Below are 15252 nucleotides of genomic sequence, written 5' to 3'. Positions count from 1 at the left end.
TGTGTTTTATTTTCAGATCAAAAAAAGACTTTTTTTTTATGGGTAGCAGATATCCAGCCAAGTAGATGAATCAGTTTTTCCACCTCCATGTCCCATTTCTATGCAACCTCAGATTTCTGCTAGCAATGAATTTTATGGATTTGTTCATTTAGGAGTACTAGACTTCTTGGTTGTTGATTACAAATTTGATTTCTATTCACAGGACTGTAATAACATGTTACTTGATTTTAAAATACGAGTATTGAACCTATAAAATGTTCAGCTTGCAAATAAGGGCAATGTGGTAAAGGCTATCCCGTGATGAAAAATGAATATCACATGGTCTGTTATCAAACTTTCAGAGCAAGTATTCTTAAAACTAGTGTCCTAATTTTGGGCCAGAAGCTTTTAAAAAGAGAAAAGAAAAAAAAAAACAAGCATTAACAAAGGAACTTGTTACCTAAGAAAACTTTCTCTTTTGGTGTTCATTTTATAGGTGTTTTATAAAATTTTTTAAGTTATTGAAAGATTGAAACTTTACAGAGAGCGTACAGTAGTTTAACCTGTATTGTAAAAGTATCTTCTGAAATCTTTGTGACATTGAGATAAAGAGGTGACTTTTAAGTGTAAGTTTTAATGTTCAGGACTCATTCTTTCCTAAAAGAATTTCTTAAAAACATGTTAATTTAAATATTAGGTACTTGAATGGTTCCATATAGTTTTACACATATAGCAGTTGGTATACATACTGTAGTGTGTATTACCTATACTTTAGTTTCTAGTTTGTTGCACTTACTAGCCTGATAAAACAAGACTTTGGAAGTACAAATAATACTTAACATGGTCTACCATGATGCTAATTTGCCTAAAAAGAGTTAAAGTGTTGCTAATGATGTTACATGTAATGATGATACAGTACTTTCTATTTTTAATGGCATTTAATACTTTTCCCTTGGTTACAGTATAATGCTCATGGGAGGAAATTCAGAAAATACAGGAAAGTATAATATATGTGCTGCTGAGGTGAGCACAGTACAGGAAAGTATAAAGAAAAAAATACTGTTATTTAAGCCATAACTTTGAAAGCTGTGTTTCTGTCTCTTGCTGCCTGTTTTCCTGTTACTTGGACTCTCTTTGTCTCTAAGTGTCGATGTACATATGCATGCATGCAATAAAACACAGATTTAAAGGTCTAAAAGAAAATACTGCTAAATATTTTCCTGATCTCAGAGTGAATGAAGTCGTAAAACAAAAAGAAGAAAACATTGAAAATATATATCTATTTTTTAAAAAAGGAAGTAAAATTAAGGCAAGCAGGAAAAATACTACAGTCTGTTTCAGTTTCCTTATTTATTCCTTCGTTAGCAGGTGGAACTGAATTATACAAGATTTACCTTTTCTCTTGGTGTATAGTTTTGTTTTAACAAAACATTCTTAAACTTTTCAATAAGAAAAAATTATCAGTAAGGACTGTTCATATTTTTTCTTGTCAGTCATTAATGCAGATTAGAAGAAGCACTGACCATCTATAGGTAAAAGTCCCGTTTTAGCTTTTATTTCAACCATCCTTGCCTCTAAAACCTGGACCCAAACTGTTATTAAATAAAATATCTTGGTGTTTTATCAGTAGTGAGTGATGAAATAAACAGGAAATGAGAAATAAAGAGGAGAGCCACAGTGAACACTAATAATTCAGAAGGTGAATAATCAGCCCTTGAATAATTGAACATTGGCTGTGTGGACACAGCCATAGAAGCATGTGTGCAGAATTTGAGGACAGTAACTTTCAGCATTTGGCATTAAAGATCCAGTGAGCGAGTGGTGCTGGGTTGTCCAGCGTTAAGTACTCTCACTGGGGACTCCCTTAGTCCTGTCCTACCTATTGGGGTGTTGTGAGGAGCAAATGTAAAAAGCACTATAGACGCAATGAAGCCTTACCAGTACAAACAATAATGATTTTAATTGTGGATTTTTATCCTTAAAAAAAGCAGTGGTTCAGTATTGCTTTAAGGTAATATCTTCAGAAAACGAGCAGCTTCTTATATTCTTCACTCTTTGGTTATATCATAGTAATTTCCTATAATTTTGTTTGTAGAACATATCCCAGACCTTTGTCTTGAGTTTTGTGTGTGTGTTAAAAAACTGTTGGGAGGGCCCCCTCTAGTGTCTGAAGTTCCATTTTTAAAACATTTTTGTCACTCCTAGAAGTTTTAGGAATTAAACTAGCTATTTTTCCTTTCACATCTGGACATAATTTCTTTTTTTCTTTTTGTCGGGGGAGGAAGGGGTTATTTTCCTTTTTTAAAAAGGTCACTGGAATTATGGGTAGGGTATGGATTAAGGGCAGCAGAAAACATGGGAAAGGAAGGCTCAAAATGCCATTTCTACCTTTTTAGAAATAGTTATTTTTAAGTGAGCTGGATTAAGGCCAAACTATACAGTGTCATGTTGTTTTGTTTTGTCTTAGTTTACATTTTTTTCTGAATTAGGTGCAGCTTAAAAATACTTCGTTTTGGAATTCTTTATGGCCATCAGATCTCATTTTAGAGTTCCTTGCAGTTTCTGAAAGCAGCAGTTTCAGTAGAAAATGGCTTTTAAGTAGAGCCTGGTTTTCTTCATGGAAGTTGTGTTGCTTTGTTACTTTTTGTTACTGTTGCTATATCTTTTTGTAGGTATACTTTGAAACTATACTATAAGTGTTCTAATGCTGTTGTCATTTTACATAGTTCCCATTGTTTTTCAACCAAGGAAATAAGGCGATTCTTAAATTATTGGCTCTCTGCCACTTCTCCCTGTAAACACACAGCACTCAAACACACAGGCCTTCAGCTAAGAATCTTGTGAAGGGTTAGAGAAACAGGACCTTTCTCATTTGACCCATGGGCTTTTGTAGCTTGAACAAGGAAAGTAGTGTTCTGAAAGCTACAACATTTATAAAGGTTCTAGTAAAAATATTTCATGTGCATGGAGTAGAGATTAACTCCTTTCATCTTGTTCTCTAGCAAATTAAACAATACAAACAGATTTTAAGTGCATTCTTGGTAATGAAATGCTTGGGTGAATTATAATCCTAATTGCTATTGTTCATTCCCACAGCTGCATGTTGACACTTAAAACTGCCTAAGCCATGCATTCTTCAGCCACTAGGATAAACAGAAGCATTTTGAAATCCATCATTTTATGGCATCTTAAATTACAAATCTGTCATTGGCTGCCTTGTTTTTATTTTGTTTCCATTGTTGAAGAAATTAGGAAAAAATGTTACTCCTTTGTATTTATACACAAAATTATTGTCAATAGAATCATTATTGGGTTTTTATGAACATTAATTAATAGTCTTAATTTTTTTTAAAGATTTTATTTATTTATTTGACACTCAGAGATCACAAGTAGGCAGAGAGGCAGGCAGAGAGAGAGAGGAGGAAGCAGGCTCCCCGCCAAGCAGAGAGCGCGATGCGGAGCTTGATCCCAGGACCCTGGGATCATGACCTGAGCCGAAGGCAGAGGCTTTAACCCACTGAGCCACTCAGGCGCCCCAATTAATAGTCTTAATTTTTAAAGGAGGCGGTGGAATTTATGTTGCAGGGAAACAATTTCTATTTATGTTATCAAACTAGTTGATATTTTAGGAGCCAGCTTTCTCCAAAACTTGAAAGAAAGTAATAGGATTTCACTTTTCCTCCTTAGTAGAACAGTCTTCTGAATGTAAATCTAGAAGCTAGATTTATTCTGTGATTTGGCAAGTCATATTTATATGTGTAATGGTTCCTTTCAGATTTGACCCCAAACCATTTATTAGTCTTTTTCTTTGAAGGTAAAGAAGGAGAACTATTTGCAGTGAATTTAAAATTTATATTTCCTTATATTCGAGAAACAGTTTTGAATACCAATTACAGCTGAACCTTCCTTACTTGAAAAAAAAATAGAACCTTTTGATAACTGAAAAGCCATATAGCAAGAGTCGGGTATATGGAAGTTATTGTGGACAGATTTTATTTTTTTCTGTTTCTGAGGCTTAATTTTATTTTATTTTTTTTTTTAAGATTTTATTTATTTATTTGACAGAGAGATCACAAGTAGGCAGAGAGGCAGGCAGAGAGAGAGGAGGAAGCAGGCTCCCTGCCGAGCAGAGAGCCCGATGCGGGGCTCGATCCCAGGACTCTGAGATCATGACCTGAGCCGAAGGCAGCGGCTTAACCCACTGAGCCACCCAGGCGCCCCTGAGGCTTAATTTTAAGTGGGAGATTTGAATGACCAAATCCGTAGGCATCTATTAGAACAAGTGCTGGGTAGGGGCGCCTGGGTGGCTCAGTGGGTTAAGCCACTGCCTTCGGCTCAGGTCATGATCCCAGGTACTGGGTTCAAGCCCCGCATCGGGCTTTCTGCTCAGCAGGGAGCCTGCTTCCTCCTCTCTCTCTGCCTGCCTCTCTGCTTACTTGTGATTTCTCTCTGTCAAATAAATAAATAAAATCTTTAAAAAAAAAAAAAAAGAACAAGTGCTGGGTAATAATTGTAGCTTTAGATTTCAGTTGGATACTACTACTACTACAAGTCACATTTTCACAGTATTTATTTCTCAGAATGTCTAAATTCTTAAATCCATTTGAGTATGGAAATTCTGTTTTAATAACCAAACTTTTTGCCATCTTGTATCTTAATTTTAAGGTACTCTATTCAAAGTTCATTCTTTCTTATGAAAATATTACTTAATATTTTAAAATTCTCTTAATAGGTGATTATTATCTGTAATAATAATAATAGCAGCTAACCTGTATTCAGCAATATCTGTGAGTCAGACACTGTGCTAATAGATACCGTTTGAGGTGCTACCCTTTGAGGTAGTGTTCTTCTTACTTACTCCCATTTTGTGCTTGAGGAAAATTAAATTGTCTAATTTAAGACAATTAGAATAATTTTGCCAAAAGTCACAGAGTAATTGGAGTCAGATCTTTCTGACTACTAGAATCCATGTTCTTCTTCTTTTTTTAAAATTTTATTTATTTGACAGAGATACAGCAAGAGAGGAAACACAAGCAGGGGGAGTGGGAGAGGGAGAAGCAGGCTTCCCGCTGAGCCAGGCCCAACGTGGGGCTCAATCCCAGGATTCTGGGATCATGACCTTAGCCAAAGGCAGACGCTTAACGATTGAGCCACCCAGGCACCCCTAGAACCCATGTTCTTGACACTGCTGAAGTCTTAAGTGAAAGTTAAATATGTTGTCATACAATTTCTTGATGAAATATTATGTAGCCATCAAAAGCGAGGCTTATGGTGACTAGTGACATAGAAAACATACACATGAAAAAAGACCAAGGGATTACAGTTCAATATTCATAGCAATTCTAAATATTTTTAGTGTTATCTTTGGTTTGCCATTGCTTTTCTTTTTTTAATGGAATATAAATAATGTTCTCTTATATAATTTTGCTAATTTACAGAAAATCTGTAAGGAAGCAAGAGTGCATGTAAACCAGATCTGGTCAGAAAACTAATAACTTAGTTTTATAATAGACTCTAGTATGTTCAGTTTTCTTTTTAATTTGACCCCAAACCATTTTTTACTGGACTTATGCCAGCTCTAATGTAATCTCTCATCTGTATTCTGGAAGGCTAATGGAACAGTAAAATTTTCTTAAATACAACTTAAATGTGTTACATGGTGTCCTTGAAGTAGCTTACGCACAGAAGATGTTTTCTTTCCCACCCCGTAGAGGTATCTCATTAGGACACCCACTAGTGTCATTATTAAGTTTTCATGTGTTTCTCAGTTTTGATGCTAATCTTTGTGTGTTTGTGTGTGCATTTTTTTTTCTCTGCAGCACCAATGTGGTTATGAATTATTCAGAGATCGAGTCTAAGGTTCGAGAAGCAACGAATGACGATCCTTGGGGACCTTCTGGGCAACTCATGGGAGAGATTGCCAAGTAAGTGATAATTTGACTCAGCAGTGCAGAAAGAATCCAGCTATCTTTACACAGAAATACAAAATTTGCTTTCAGTTTTAAACAGTTTAGCTGCCAGATATAAATTTGCATAATCATCCAGATATTAATAGAGAAAGTTTTATACAGAATCCATTTCCCTTTAAAAATGAGCTCAAAAAGTAAAGATTTCTCATCAGTGAAGTTCAGAAGACTTACCGTGGCTTTTCATAAAATTTTGACAAATGTGTATAAAATAACTTGAAATAAAGTTAGGAAAATTGTTTTGATGAGCATCTTGACCACTATCCTGGTAAGTAAAGGGCTTGTGAAAGATGATATTAATTAGTGGGGTTTTCACGTGTGCTACATATTACACAAACTGCGAGAAAAATATTTTAATGAAAGCATATCTAAATTTTTTGAATTAAGCTTACTAAATTTTTTAAGCTCTTTGGGAAGACAGAGTAACTTAGAACAAGCCTGCCATCTACTGTTAAAATTAATATATTGCAAAGTCTTGAGGAAAATTATTCTTTTTCAGGGCTACATTTATGTATGAACAATTTCCAGAACTTATGAACATGCTTTGGTCACGAATGTTAAAAGATAACAAAAAAAATTGGAGAAGAGTTTACAAGGTATGGACATCAGTTTTTATTATTTGACATGTTGAAAACAAACACTTGAAATTTTAAGGTATATATATGTAAGTGATTACGAAGGACATTAAATCCTAGAACAGAATGTTCTTAAACACGTAAAAGAAGATTTGCTATGTGTGTTGTTTTCTATTAACCATAAACAACTATTCTGAATGTAAAATGCTTAAAATTAATATTTATAAATACTTTCATTTTATTTTTTCTACTGGAAATAATTTGTGCATATCAAAAGTAATCTATAGATGGATGTGTATTTAGTGGATGAGCGATTAAGATGAAAACCACAGTCTAATATAAATACGGTTTCTCATCTCTACATAAAAATTCGCCTGATTTACAATATTATCATAATATTCTACATGAGCAATATGTTAGTTTAAAATGTAATTAGAAATTATAAAACATTAAAATTCTAGCATTTTAAATTTCCAAATATGTGCTTTTTATCAGATTCTTTTCGTGTAGTCCTGATTTCATCCATGTAGAATTCTACAGATTGTCATCTGTTTTCCAAACCCACCATATTTTCTTGCTATTCAGAATAAGTTTTTCTTTGCTTTCAAAAATGGCATATAATATTTGTATTTAAAACTTTAAAAGCAGTATGTTGGCTTTCGGGATTGAAGAGCAGTACTTTATTTAGTTCCACGTTTTTGATGTTACTTGTTTCTAAAAACATTCACTGTCATTCTCTCAGCTTGTATAATATTTGTGATGAAATAGTTGATATTTCTTTATGTCACGTTTGTTCCAAGCAAAGTTAAGTTCACAATGCATAATTCAGTGAATTTTAGTGTATCCACAAAGTTGTGCAGCAGTCACTACTGATTAATATCAGAATTTATTTTCATCATCCCAAAAAGAAACCCCATAAAATGTTTTTTTTCTCTTACTTGTTGGCAGCCAGTTCTTGAAACAGAAGCCACATCATTAACTTCAAGATTTAATTTAATCTGGGGGAAATGCTGTGGGATCATATAATTACCAAATAATTGTTCTCTTTAAATTGATATTTCGAACACCTCACAGTTCTCTATTGCTCAGGTGAAAACTAAAAATTGAGCCACTTTCTAAAAGCTTAGTGTTCATTTGTCTCATATATCAGATATTGGAGAGCTATTTTTTTTTAATCTTTTGATGCATGGTGTCCAGTGGACAGTATAATTATTTACCGTGGTTATAAAAGGAATTTCAAATTGGTAATGTAAGTTTTAGACTATGTATTTAAAGTCCAGTGTCAGGTAAAGAAACGCTCCCTGCCTCCCACTTACCCCCACAAAGATTATTTATTTCCTGATGTTGAAATTATTTTTTTAACCATTTACCAAAGCTCTATCAGAATTTATTTTGTTAAATCATTTGGTGCTTTGTATTTTTACAGTCATTGCTGCTTCTAGCTTACCTCATAAGGAATGGATCAGAGCGTGTTGTTACAAGTGCCAGAGAACACATTTATGATTTGCGATCCCTGGAAAATTACCACTTTGTAGGTGAGCAATAGAAAAACCTTATAAGCAAATTAAAACAGTAGTTGGAGTTGTCAGTCACCTGAACCAGCTTAGAAGCTTCTCCGCTCTAATTAGAATGTGACTATTGCTGGTTGTGTGACGAGTGCAGAATCCAAGACGTGGGGCCCTAGAGTATTAATTAGTGAAGACAAGAACTTGCAGAAAAGACTGGCTAATAACAACAGAACCAACACAACATGAGTGTTCGGGTTTATATTAAAATATGCACTGGAGACTGGTCCCCTGTGGTGTCCATAAAGGAATAGCTTTAATCATATGGGAAGAAAAGGTTAGAGCTCCAAAACACACACATCTGTTTGAAGCTGGGGTTTTTTTTTTTCCCCCCCTTCCACCAAATAATATTTACTGTGCAAAGGCAGCAAGGCCAGAGTGTGTTTTGAATGTGAACGAGGATACAGAATAAATCACATTTCATTTTGTAGTGTACCCCAGTTGAAAGCACTTTAAAAATTCAGTTTTTTAGCCACACTAAATTCTGATAATTATTATTTCCAAACTTGTATTGGGGAAACCAGAGCATTTGAGTACATTTTAGTCGTTAAAATGTTAAAGTGGATCTTTTGTTGTTGTGGTGGTAGTGGTGGTGGTTAAAATACTGTAGGAAAAGAAAACATTTATGGATATAAGTCTTTTTCATATGGTCATCATTAGTAATGCTTTTTAGTAGATCTTTCACTGATCTTGTGTAGCACCAGTATCTATAGTCCTTGTAAATTCATCTTTACATGCTTTTATAAGCCAGAATTGCTTCTCGAGACTTAGAATTTGCCGATGAGAAAATGACAAAATTCCATAGCACTATTTGCCTCTTTTTGTTAATTTTAAATACTGAAGTTGGTTTTTTTATGTTGAAATTTTCATGTCTGTTTTTTGTGTTAAAGGGTTTGATACTTATTAATTGAATTCTTAAGGTTTTGTTTCTCCCTTACCATCCTCACAGATGAGCATGGCAAGGATCAAGGTATAAATATTCGCCAGAAGGTGAAAGAATTGGTTGAATTTGCCCAGGATGACGACAGGCTTCGTGAGGAGCGAAAGAAAGCAAAGAAGAACAAAGACAAATATGTTGGGGTTTCCTCAGACAGTGTTGGAGGATTCAGATACAGTAAGTATCAAAGACAAACTGACACCTAAGCATTTGTTTAGCTTCCTTGTGTGTATTTTAAGAATCACGGAAATACAAAAGACCAAAATCTCCCCCCATCCCCCGCCCCCACCGCTGAAATAGAATACTAATGTATTGAAGTACTCATTTTGGCTTCTATTATATGGATATTAGGAATCTTCTTTTCTTTTCTTTCTTGTCTTTTCTTTTCTTTCTTTTTTCTTTTTTTTACTTTTGTGCGTTCAAGAATACGATTTTAACCATTAGTTAATCAAATGACTATAAACTTTTTAAATTGACACACAGAGAACAAAACAGATATATACCCTTTCCTCTTGGAATTACCATTTTTAAAAAGAAAAAAGCATTTCTCTTCCTCACCATCTAGAGCATAAAAATACAAAGTTTGAAGAGATTTTGAACAAATCAGCTCTATCTGGGGACAAAAACAGGTAAGCTTCCTATAAGTTAGTTTTGCGTCAGTCTCTTTTCCCTTAAGTAAACAGTACTTTAATTTGACATAGAAAAAGGAGACTAACAATACAATCAGTTTTTCACCTAGGCCTATCACTTTATTCCTACCACATTTAAGAGCAGCTAGAACATTGATTGCTCCTGTTTATTTTTAATATACTAATACAGTTTCCCCAAAATAGATCACTAGGTTCTTGAAACAGGCACAGAAAATAACTCTCTGTTAAAACATGTTGCTTTGGATTCATTCTGTCTTCTGTAAGCTCTGACCATTCCTTGGTCATTTTGTGTATACACAGACAGGCTAGTGCGGTGTATACTTAGCCACAGATGGGGACTTCTCAGTTCCCCCCACCCATATCTCAGGTTTTTTTAGTATTTGGATTACACTGGGATCTCAGAACTCCTACATTGGAACTGTGTAAAAATTTTCTATTTCTTATCTTGTGATTATCTACAAAATAATATCTTTGTTCCTTGCTCTCAAAGATAAAAAATTATACTTAATTATTAAAGGATGTTTTTAACAGGAAAATTCCTTTTATGACTAAGCATCACAAAATGATGTTAATTGGGCAACAATATTTCTCCTAAATCATTTGTATGTTTTGGAGTTTTTGTTTGTTTAGTGGAATAACAAATTTTTGGATTATTCACCTAAGTAGTTATTTTGTTCTTTAGCTTTTTCAAAGTAGTTATAGAGCAATTTAATGTGTTTTTGAGGAGAAATTGCTATTTGCAACTCATTTCCTCATTCTACTTGTTTGTAACCCTCTTTTTATGAGCACAATATGTAATTAGATAAATTTATAAAATTGAATAAGTTCTCAGACTCAGTCACTGTGAACTAATTACAACATCTGCCTTAGAGGGAGAGTTGAACAAATCTTATGTATTTGTATCGCATCCTTTTAAAATTATTTGTGATGTTATATTTATTGGTCAAAAACTTAATTAATCAACTTTAGCTGTTTTGTGTCTTTTCATTTTGACCTTAGATGGTGTCTTGCCAATAATCCAGTATCTTTGACACTCATTTAGTAGGATATCCATTACATTAATCAGTTTTATTTTCATCTGCTTTCATTTTTCCTATAAATTTGTCTTTTCAAATCTAGTTTATCACATTTTCATTGAAATGTGTGTTCACATTATTGGAAAATCACTCATTTTTATAAAGCCATCTGGTTAAAATTTTGTCAAGTTCTCTTTAAGTTGGTGGTCACTTTCAGATCTAGTGGACATATTTTAAAATCCTTTTACAAAAATTTTGGCTTTGCAGTTTTAACAGGCAGTTCTGCAGAATGGTATTCAATCTCCAGAGTGCTTTTTGGCCACCAGAACTTGGTCACAAAAGTTGCAGCACACAGGCTCAGCCAGCCACCTTTTAATTATTTTGTTATTTTTCATTGCGTTTTCCCTTTTCTCTCCAGCCTGCCTTAGTTTTCATTGTTTTCTTTTTAACCTCATCTGATTTCTCTGTACCTTCTACTCGTGTCTTTTTGGTTGAGTTTGGATATGGAAATGGAGAGGTTCTTTTTAGTGCTTAGAATCCCTCTTATTAGGCCACCAAGGTCAGGGTCTAAAACAAATTTTGACATTTTGGGGTTTTTGTTTATTGCCGTGATCTATTGTTTTTATTCTCAGATTCACACAGAGTCTCCCAAGGTTCTGCCATCCCAGCATATGTTGAGACGTGGTGTTTTAATAGATCATCACTGTTCTGAACTGCTTGAGTATATTTCATGATTCTAGTCTGTGTAGTTCTGGGTGGTGAGAGCATTCTTCTTTTTTTATAATAATTAAAAGATGTTTTCCCATGCCGTGAAATCCATTGAATTATTTTTCTAGTTTGACACTTAAAGAATGACAGTTATTTTCAGCATATTTACAGCATACCAGGATGTGTAGCATTCAGAGTGCTGTCACCTATAGTTGGTGTTTTTTTAAGAGACTGATGCTGTCCAGTACTTTTCTAATAATTGAAGAACTATTAAGAGACAAGAATGAAATACCGTGCATTGTGTGACTTTTATAAAAAAACAAAATATTCCCATTTCTCTTCAGCTTATATAGCCTGCGTTGGTTTTTGTGTTTCCCTCTGCTCTTTTAAGAACTTCCTGATATGCTGTGCTTTGTATTAAGATGGTGTAAGTTTTCATAAACAGAAGCTTTTGAATCTGCACTCCTGCCACTTACTGACTGGCACTACATGGTGTGCCTTGCTGTAATTGTGCTGATCCAGCACTGTGCGAGCGCTCTGTTTTCCTTTGAAAACTATTTTATTATGAGGAAAAGCTTCAGAAATAAGGACTATAGACACCTTTTGAATTTAATGTCCTTAGAGTTGCTTTTCTTTTTAATACTTTATATAGGCGAAAGATATGATCCTGAACCCAAATCAAAATGGGATGAAGAGTGGGATAAAAACAAGAGTGCTTTTCCATTCAGTGATAAATTGGGTGAACTGAGTGATAAAATTGGAAGCACAATTGATGACACCATCAGCAAGTTCCGGAGGAAAGACAGAGAAGACTCTCCAGAAAGATGCAGGTATTAACACTTTGTTGCCTGGGTCTCTTGGAAAGGATGCTACACTCCACATATGAAGCTGGGTTTTTGTTTATCTGAAGTTCAGATTTTCTTTTTTTCTTTTCTTTTTTTAGAGCAGTTTTAGGTTCACAGAAAAAAAAATTGTACATAAAGTAACAGAGTTGCCATGTTACCCCCCCGTCCTGAGCATGGGTATATATGTACACACTCATGCATGCACATGCGTGCACACACACAGAGATACATTTCTCCTGTTACTAACATCTTGTATTAGTGTGATACATTTATTAACACTTGAAAGCCAATATTGATCTACTGTTCTTAACTAAAATCTGTTACTTGCATTAGGGTTCACTGTGTTGTACAGTTGAGAAATGCATAAATATCCACCAGTATAGAACCATACAGAACAGTTGCACTGCCCTAAAAATGCCCTGTATAAAAATACAGAATGATTCATGAATTTGCATGTCATTCCTGCACAGGGGCCATGCTAATCTTCTCTGTGTTACTCTAGTTTTAATGCATTTGCTGCTGATGTGAACACTCTGCAGCTGTTTTTAAGATGCTAGGTCAAACATTATTTGTAATTAGTATTGATACACTTTCCATGTTGTCTGTGTCCATTTATTTCTAGAGTTGACTACATTTTCTGTGTTTTTATTCAGACTATTGGGGGAAAAAAAATTCCCAGTAAGAATTTCCGTGGCTCATTTTGCATTTGGGCATCAGATCAGCCAGCCATCTAAGTTATTGCTGAGGAATAATGGAATTTGTTAATAATAAACTTAAATAAGTTTAAACAAAAGTTAAAGTGTTTGAAATTTAACTCTTTCTATGACATTTTGTTATGATTTCATGCTAGTGTTACAGGAAAAAAAAATCCAGATGAATTTTTAAGCTAAAATGTTCTTAAGTGTAGATCTATGTTTTCATAAACTGTATTTTCTGGTGTTAGGGCATTTGTATTTCATTTTATGTAGAACAATACTTTGAACAACTCAGCATTCACTTTTTGTTCTTACCTACCAATATACCTATATAAAAGTTAAAAGGGTAATATATATATATAAGCACTTCATTTGCAAAGCAAGTTTTACAAGTTCTTTGTCATTTGTGCTTCAGAGTATTTCTCTTGGATAGGCTAGATCAAGGATTTACCATTATTTTTTAGAAGTAAAACCTGATGCCTAATCAGGCTGTGTGGAACTTTCCTAAAGTAACAGTTAGTGATGGAGCTGTTTCTTCAAGGGAGTTCTTGTAATAAGTACCATATCTCTCTCTCTCTCTCTCTTTTTCCCCTTTTAAAAAAAAAAATCTTAATAGTTCAGATTTAGGGGTCACTAAAAAGAAGTAAAAATAAAAATATAATTTGAAATTTAAAACATTTGTTCTGTGCCCTTGGTATGTTTCTGTATTAAATTTCTCAAATGCCTTTTTCAAAGACTGTTTCTGGAATATAATCTTCAAAGAGCCAGAATTTACTTTTCATACTTTGAATATATCTATTTTACAACTACATTTTTAGCTCTTCTATACTGAAGAGTATGTACGTTATAATAATAAATGCTAAACTTGGGAAACTGTGCCTACTCAGATATTCTGAGAATATTCTATTTTTTTCTCTTATTATTGTTCTCATGGCCTGTGTGTTTGCGTTTTTAGTTTGGTTTAGAAAACACAGTGGCCATATAATGTGTTGCTATTTCCTGAATAAATGTTGAAATCATGTAGGTAGGCTGGTTAGAGATCTATGTGCATTCTTGTGCTGTTGCTTTACCCTACCACCCTCAATTTTTCTTTTTTTCTGTTTCCTGCTTGATTTTTTTTTTAATGTTACCTCTACAACAGGTTCTTCTAGTTCCTAAATCTTTTATATAGAGTATTTGGGTTTAAAAGAGTAAAAATATAGAGTGTATTGTTCATCATAGTAACTGAAGAGCACACCAGGGGACTTTACATCTTCAAGTATTTGTGAAAGGAGGGTATATTTTTAGACAAAGTTCTGTGTGACCTCTGGCATGTTACCAAAATGTCAGACTTATTATTAGTTCATTATTAGATTCAGGAATTTTTGAACACTGATCAGATACGAAGCTTCCATTTCATTATGTGCCAGTCAGTTTTATAATCTCATCATATAAAGAAATTACCTTGCACTGATACTAAATTGGACATCCGAAAGGTAAGAAATTCTAGTTTTACTTACAGGGCTGATGGTGGGAATCTTTAGGTTATCTGTTGCTAAAAAATTGATGTAAGACAAGGGCTTTTGAACACTTAATCAGAACTTGTGGATTCCCTAAAATGCTTATAGATAAGAATACCTTTAACCCTTTTGCTGTATCTGAGAATCTCTTCTTGATCCTTGAATTATAGAGGTTCCAAATTGATTTATATTTAAGTAGAATGGCTTTAGATTTGTCTGAGATGAATTAGTATAATTTTAAGTGTTTTATTTCAGAGTATTTATAAATTAAACCATCTACTCTAAAATTAAATAATATAGGTAATGGAACATATTTCAGGTAATTTCTGTCTTGCTAGCACCACAAAAAAGCCTTAATGCTTTATTATTGAAGAACAAATTAGTGCTGATGTTTTAAATTCATGGCATATGAAAAACCTAGTTTTTTAAAATTATTATGTATGTTTTTCTTTTGCCCCACTAAAAAAGAGAATTGTTTTGGGTATGCCTAAAAAGGAATTACTTCAAAACATTTTAAATATACTTGTTTCCTATAAAGCAATTTTCATAGTAAGGTAAAAGTTTATTCTCCTTATACTAAGTAAAATAGAGCACTGTTGTTGTAAAGTGCCATACTTCTATTTTTTTGCATTTACAGGTGAACATTTAATCATTTGAATTTAGTTGGGATAGTGTTTAAGATGTGTCCACTGAAATTGTAATATTTTATTATATGTTTATATGAGTGTATGAATCAGTGACAGAATTGTTACTCAAATGGGACTGAAGTTTGCACACCATCCATTTCAAGAAAATGGTCATCAAATGCAGATGTTTG

At 33.7% G+C, this 15252-nt stretch overlaps 1 protein-coding gene and 1 non-coding gene across 3 annotated transcripts in view; one reads left to right on the top strand and one right to left on the bottom strand.

The window, feature by feature from the left end:
• Positions 1 to 15252, top strand: part of CLINT1 (clathrin interactor 1) — a 60457-nt gene that overhangs the window by 28282 nt on the left and 16923 nt on the right. For both annotated transcript variants that reach the window (XM_047729901.1, XM_047729900.1), the window contains exons 2-6: positions 5799 to 5903; positions 6445 to 6541; positions 7947 to 8055; positions 9035 to 9199; positions 12049 to 12226. In XM_047729901.1, the coding sequence (XP_047585857.1) occupies positions 5799 to 5903; positions 6445 to 6541; positions 7947 to 8055; positions 9035 to 9199; positions 12049 to 12226 (654 nt within the window). The remainder of the gene's footprint in view (positions 1 to 5798; positions 5904 to 6444; positions 6542 to 7946; positions 8056 to 9034; positions 9200 to 12048; positions 12227 to 15252) is intronic.
• LOC125101411 (U6 spliceosomal RNA) lies at positions 12667 to 12773 on the bottom strand. The gene has a single exon (XR_007127826.1). It is a non-coding gene; the product is annotated as a U6 spliceosomal RNA (small nuclear RNA).

This window comes from Lutra lutra, chromosome 5 (assembly GCF_902655055.1).
Source record: "Lutra lutra chromosome 5, mLutLut1.2, whole genome shotgun sequence".
NCBI lineage: Eukaryota > Metazoa > Chordata > Mammalia > Carnivora > Mustelidae > Lutra > Lutra lutra.
The sequence above is the reverse complement of the archived record's forward strand: the minus strand, read 5'-3'. Positions and strand labels throughout refer to the sequence as shown.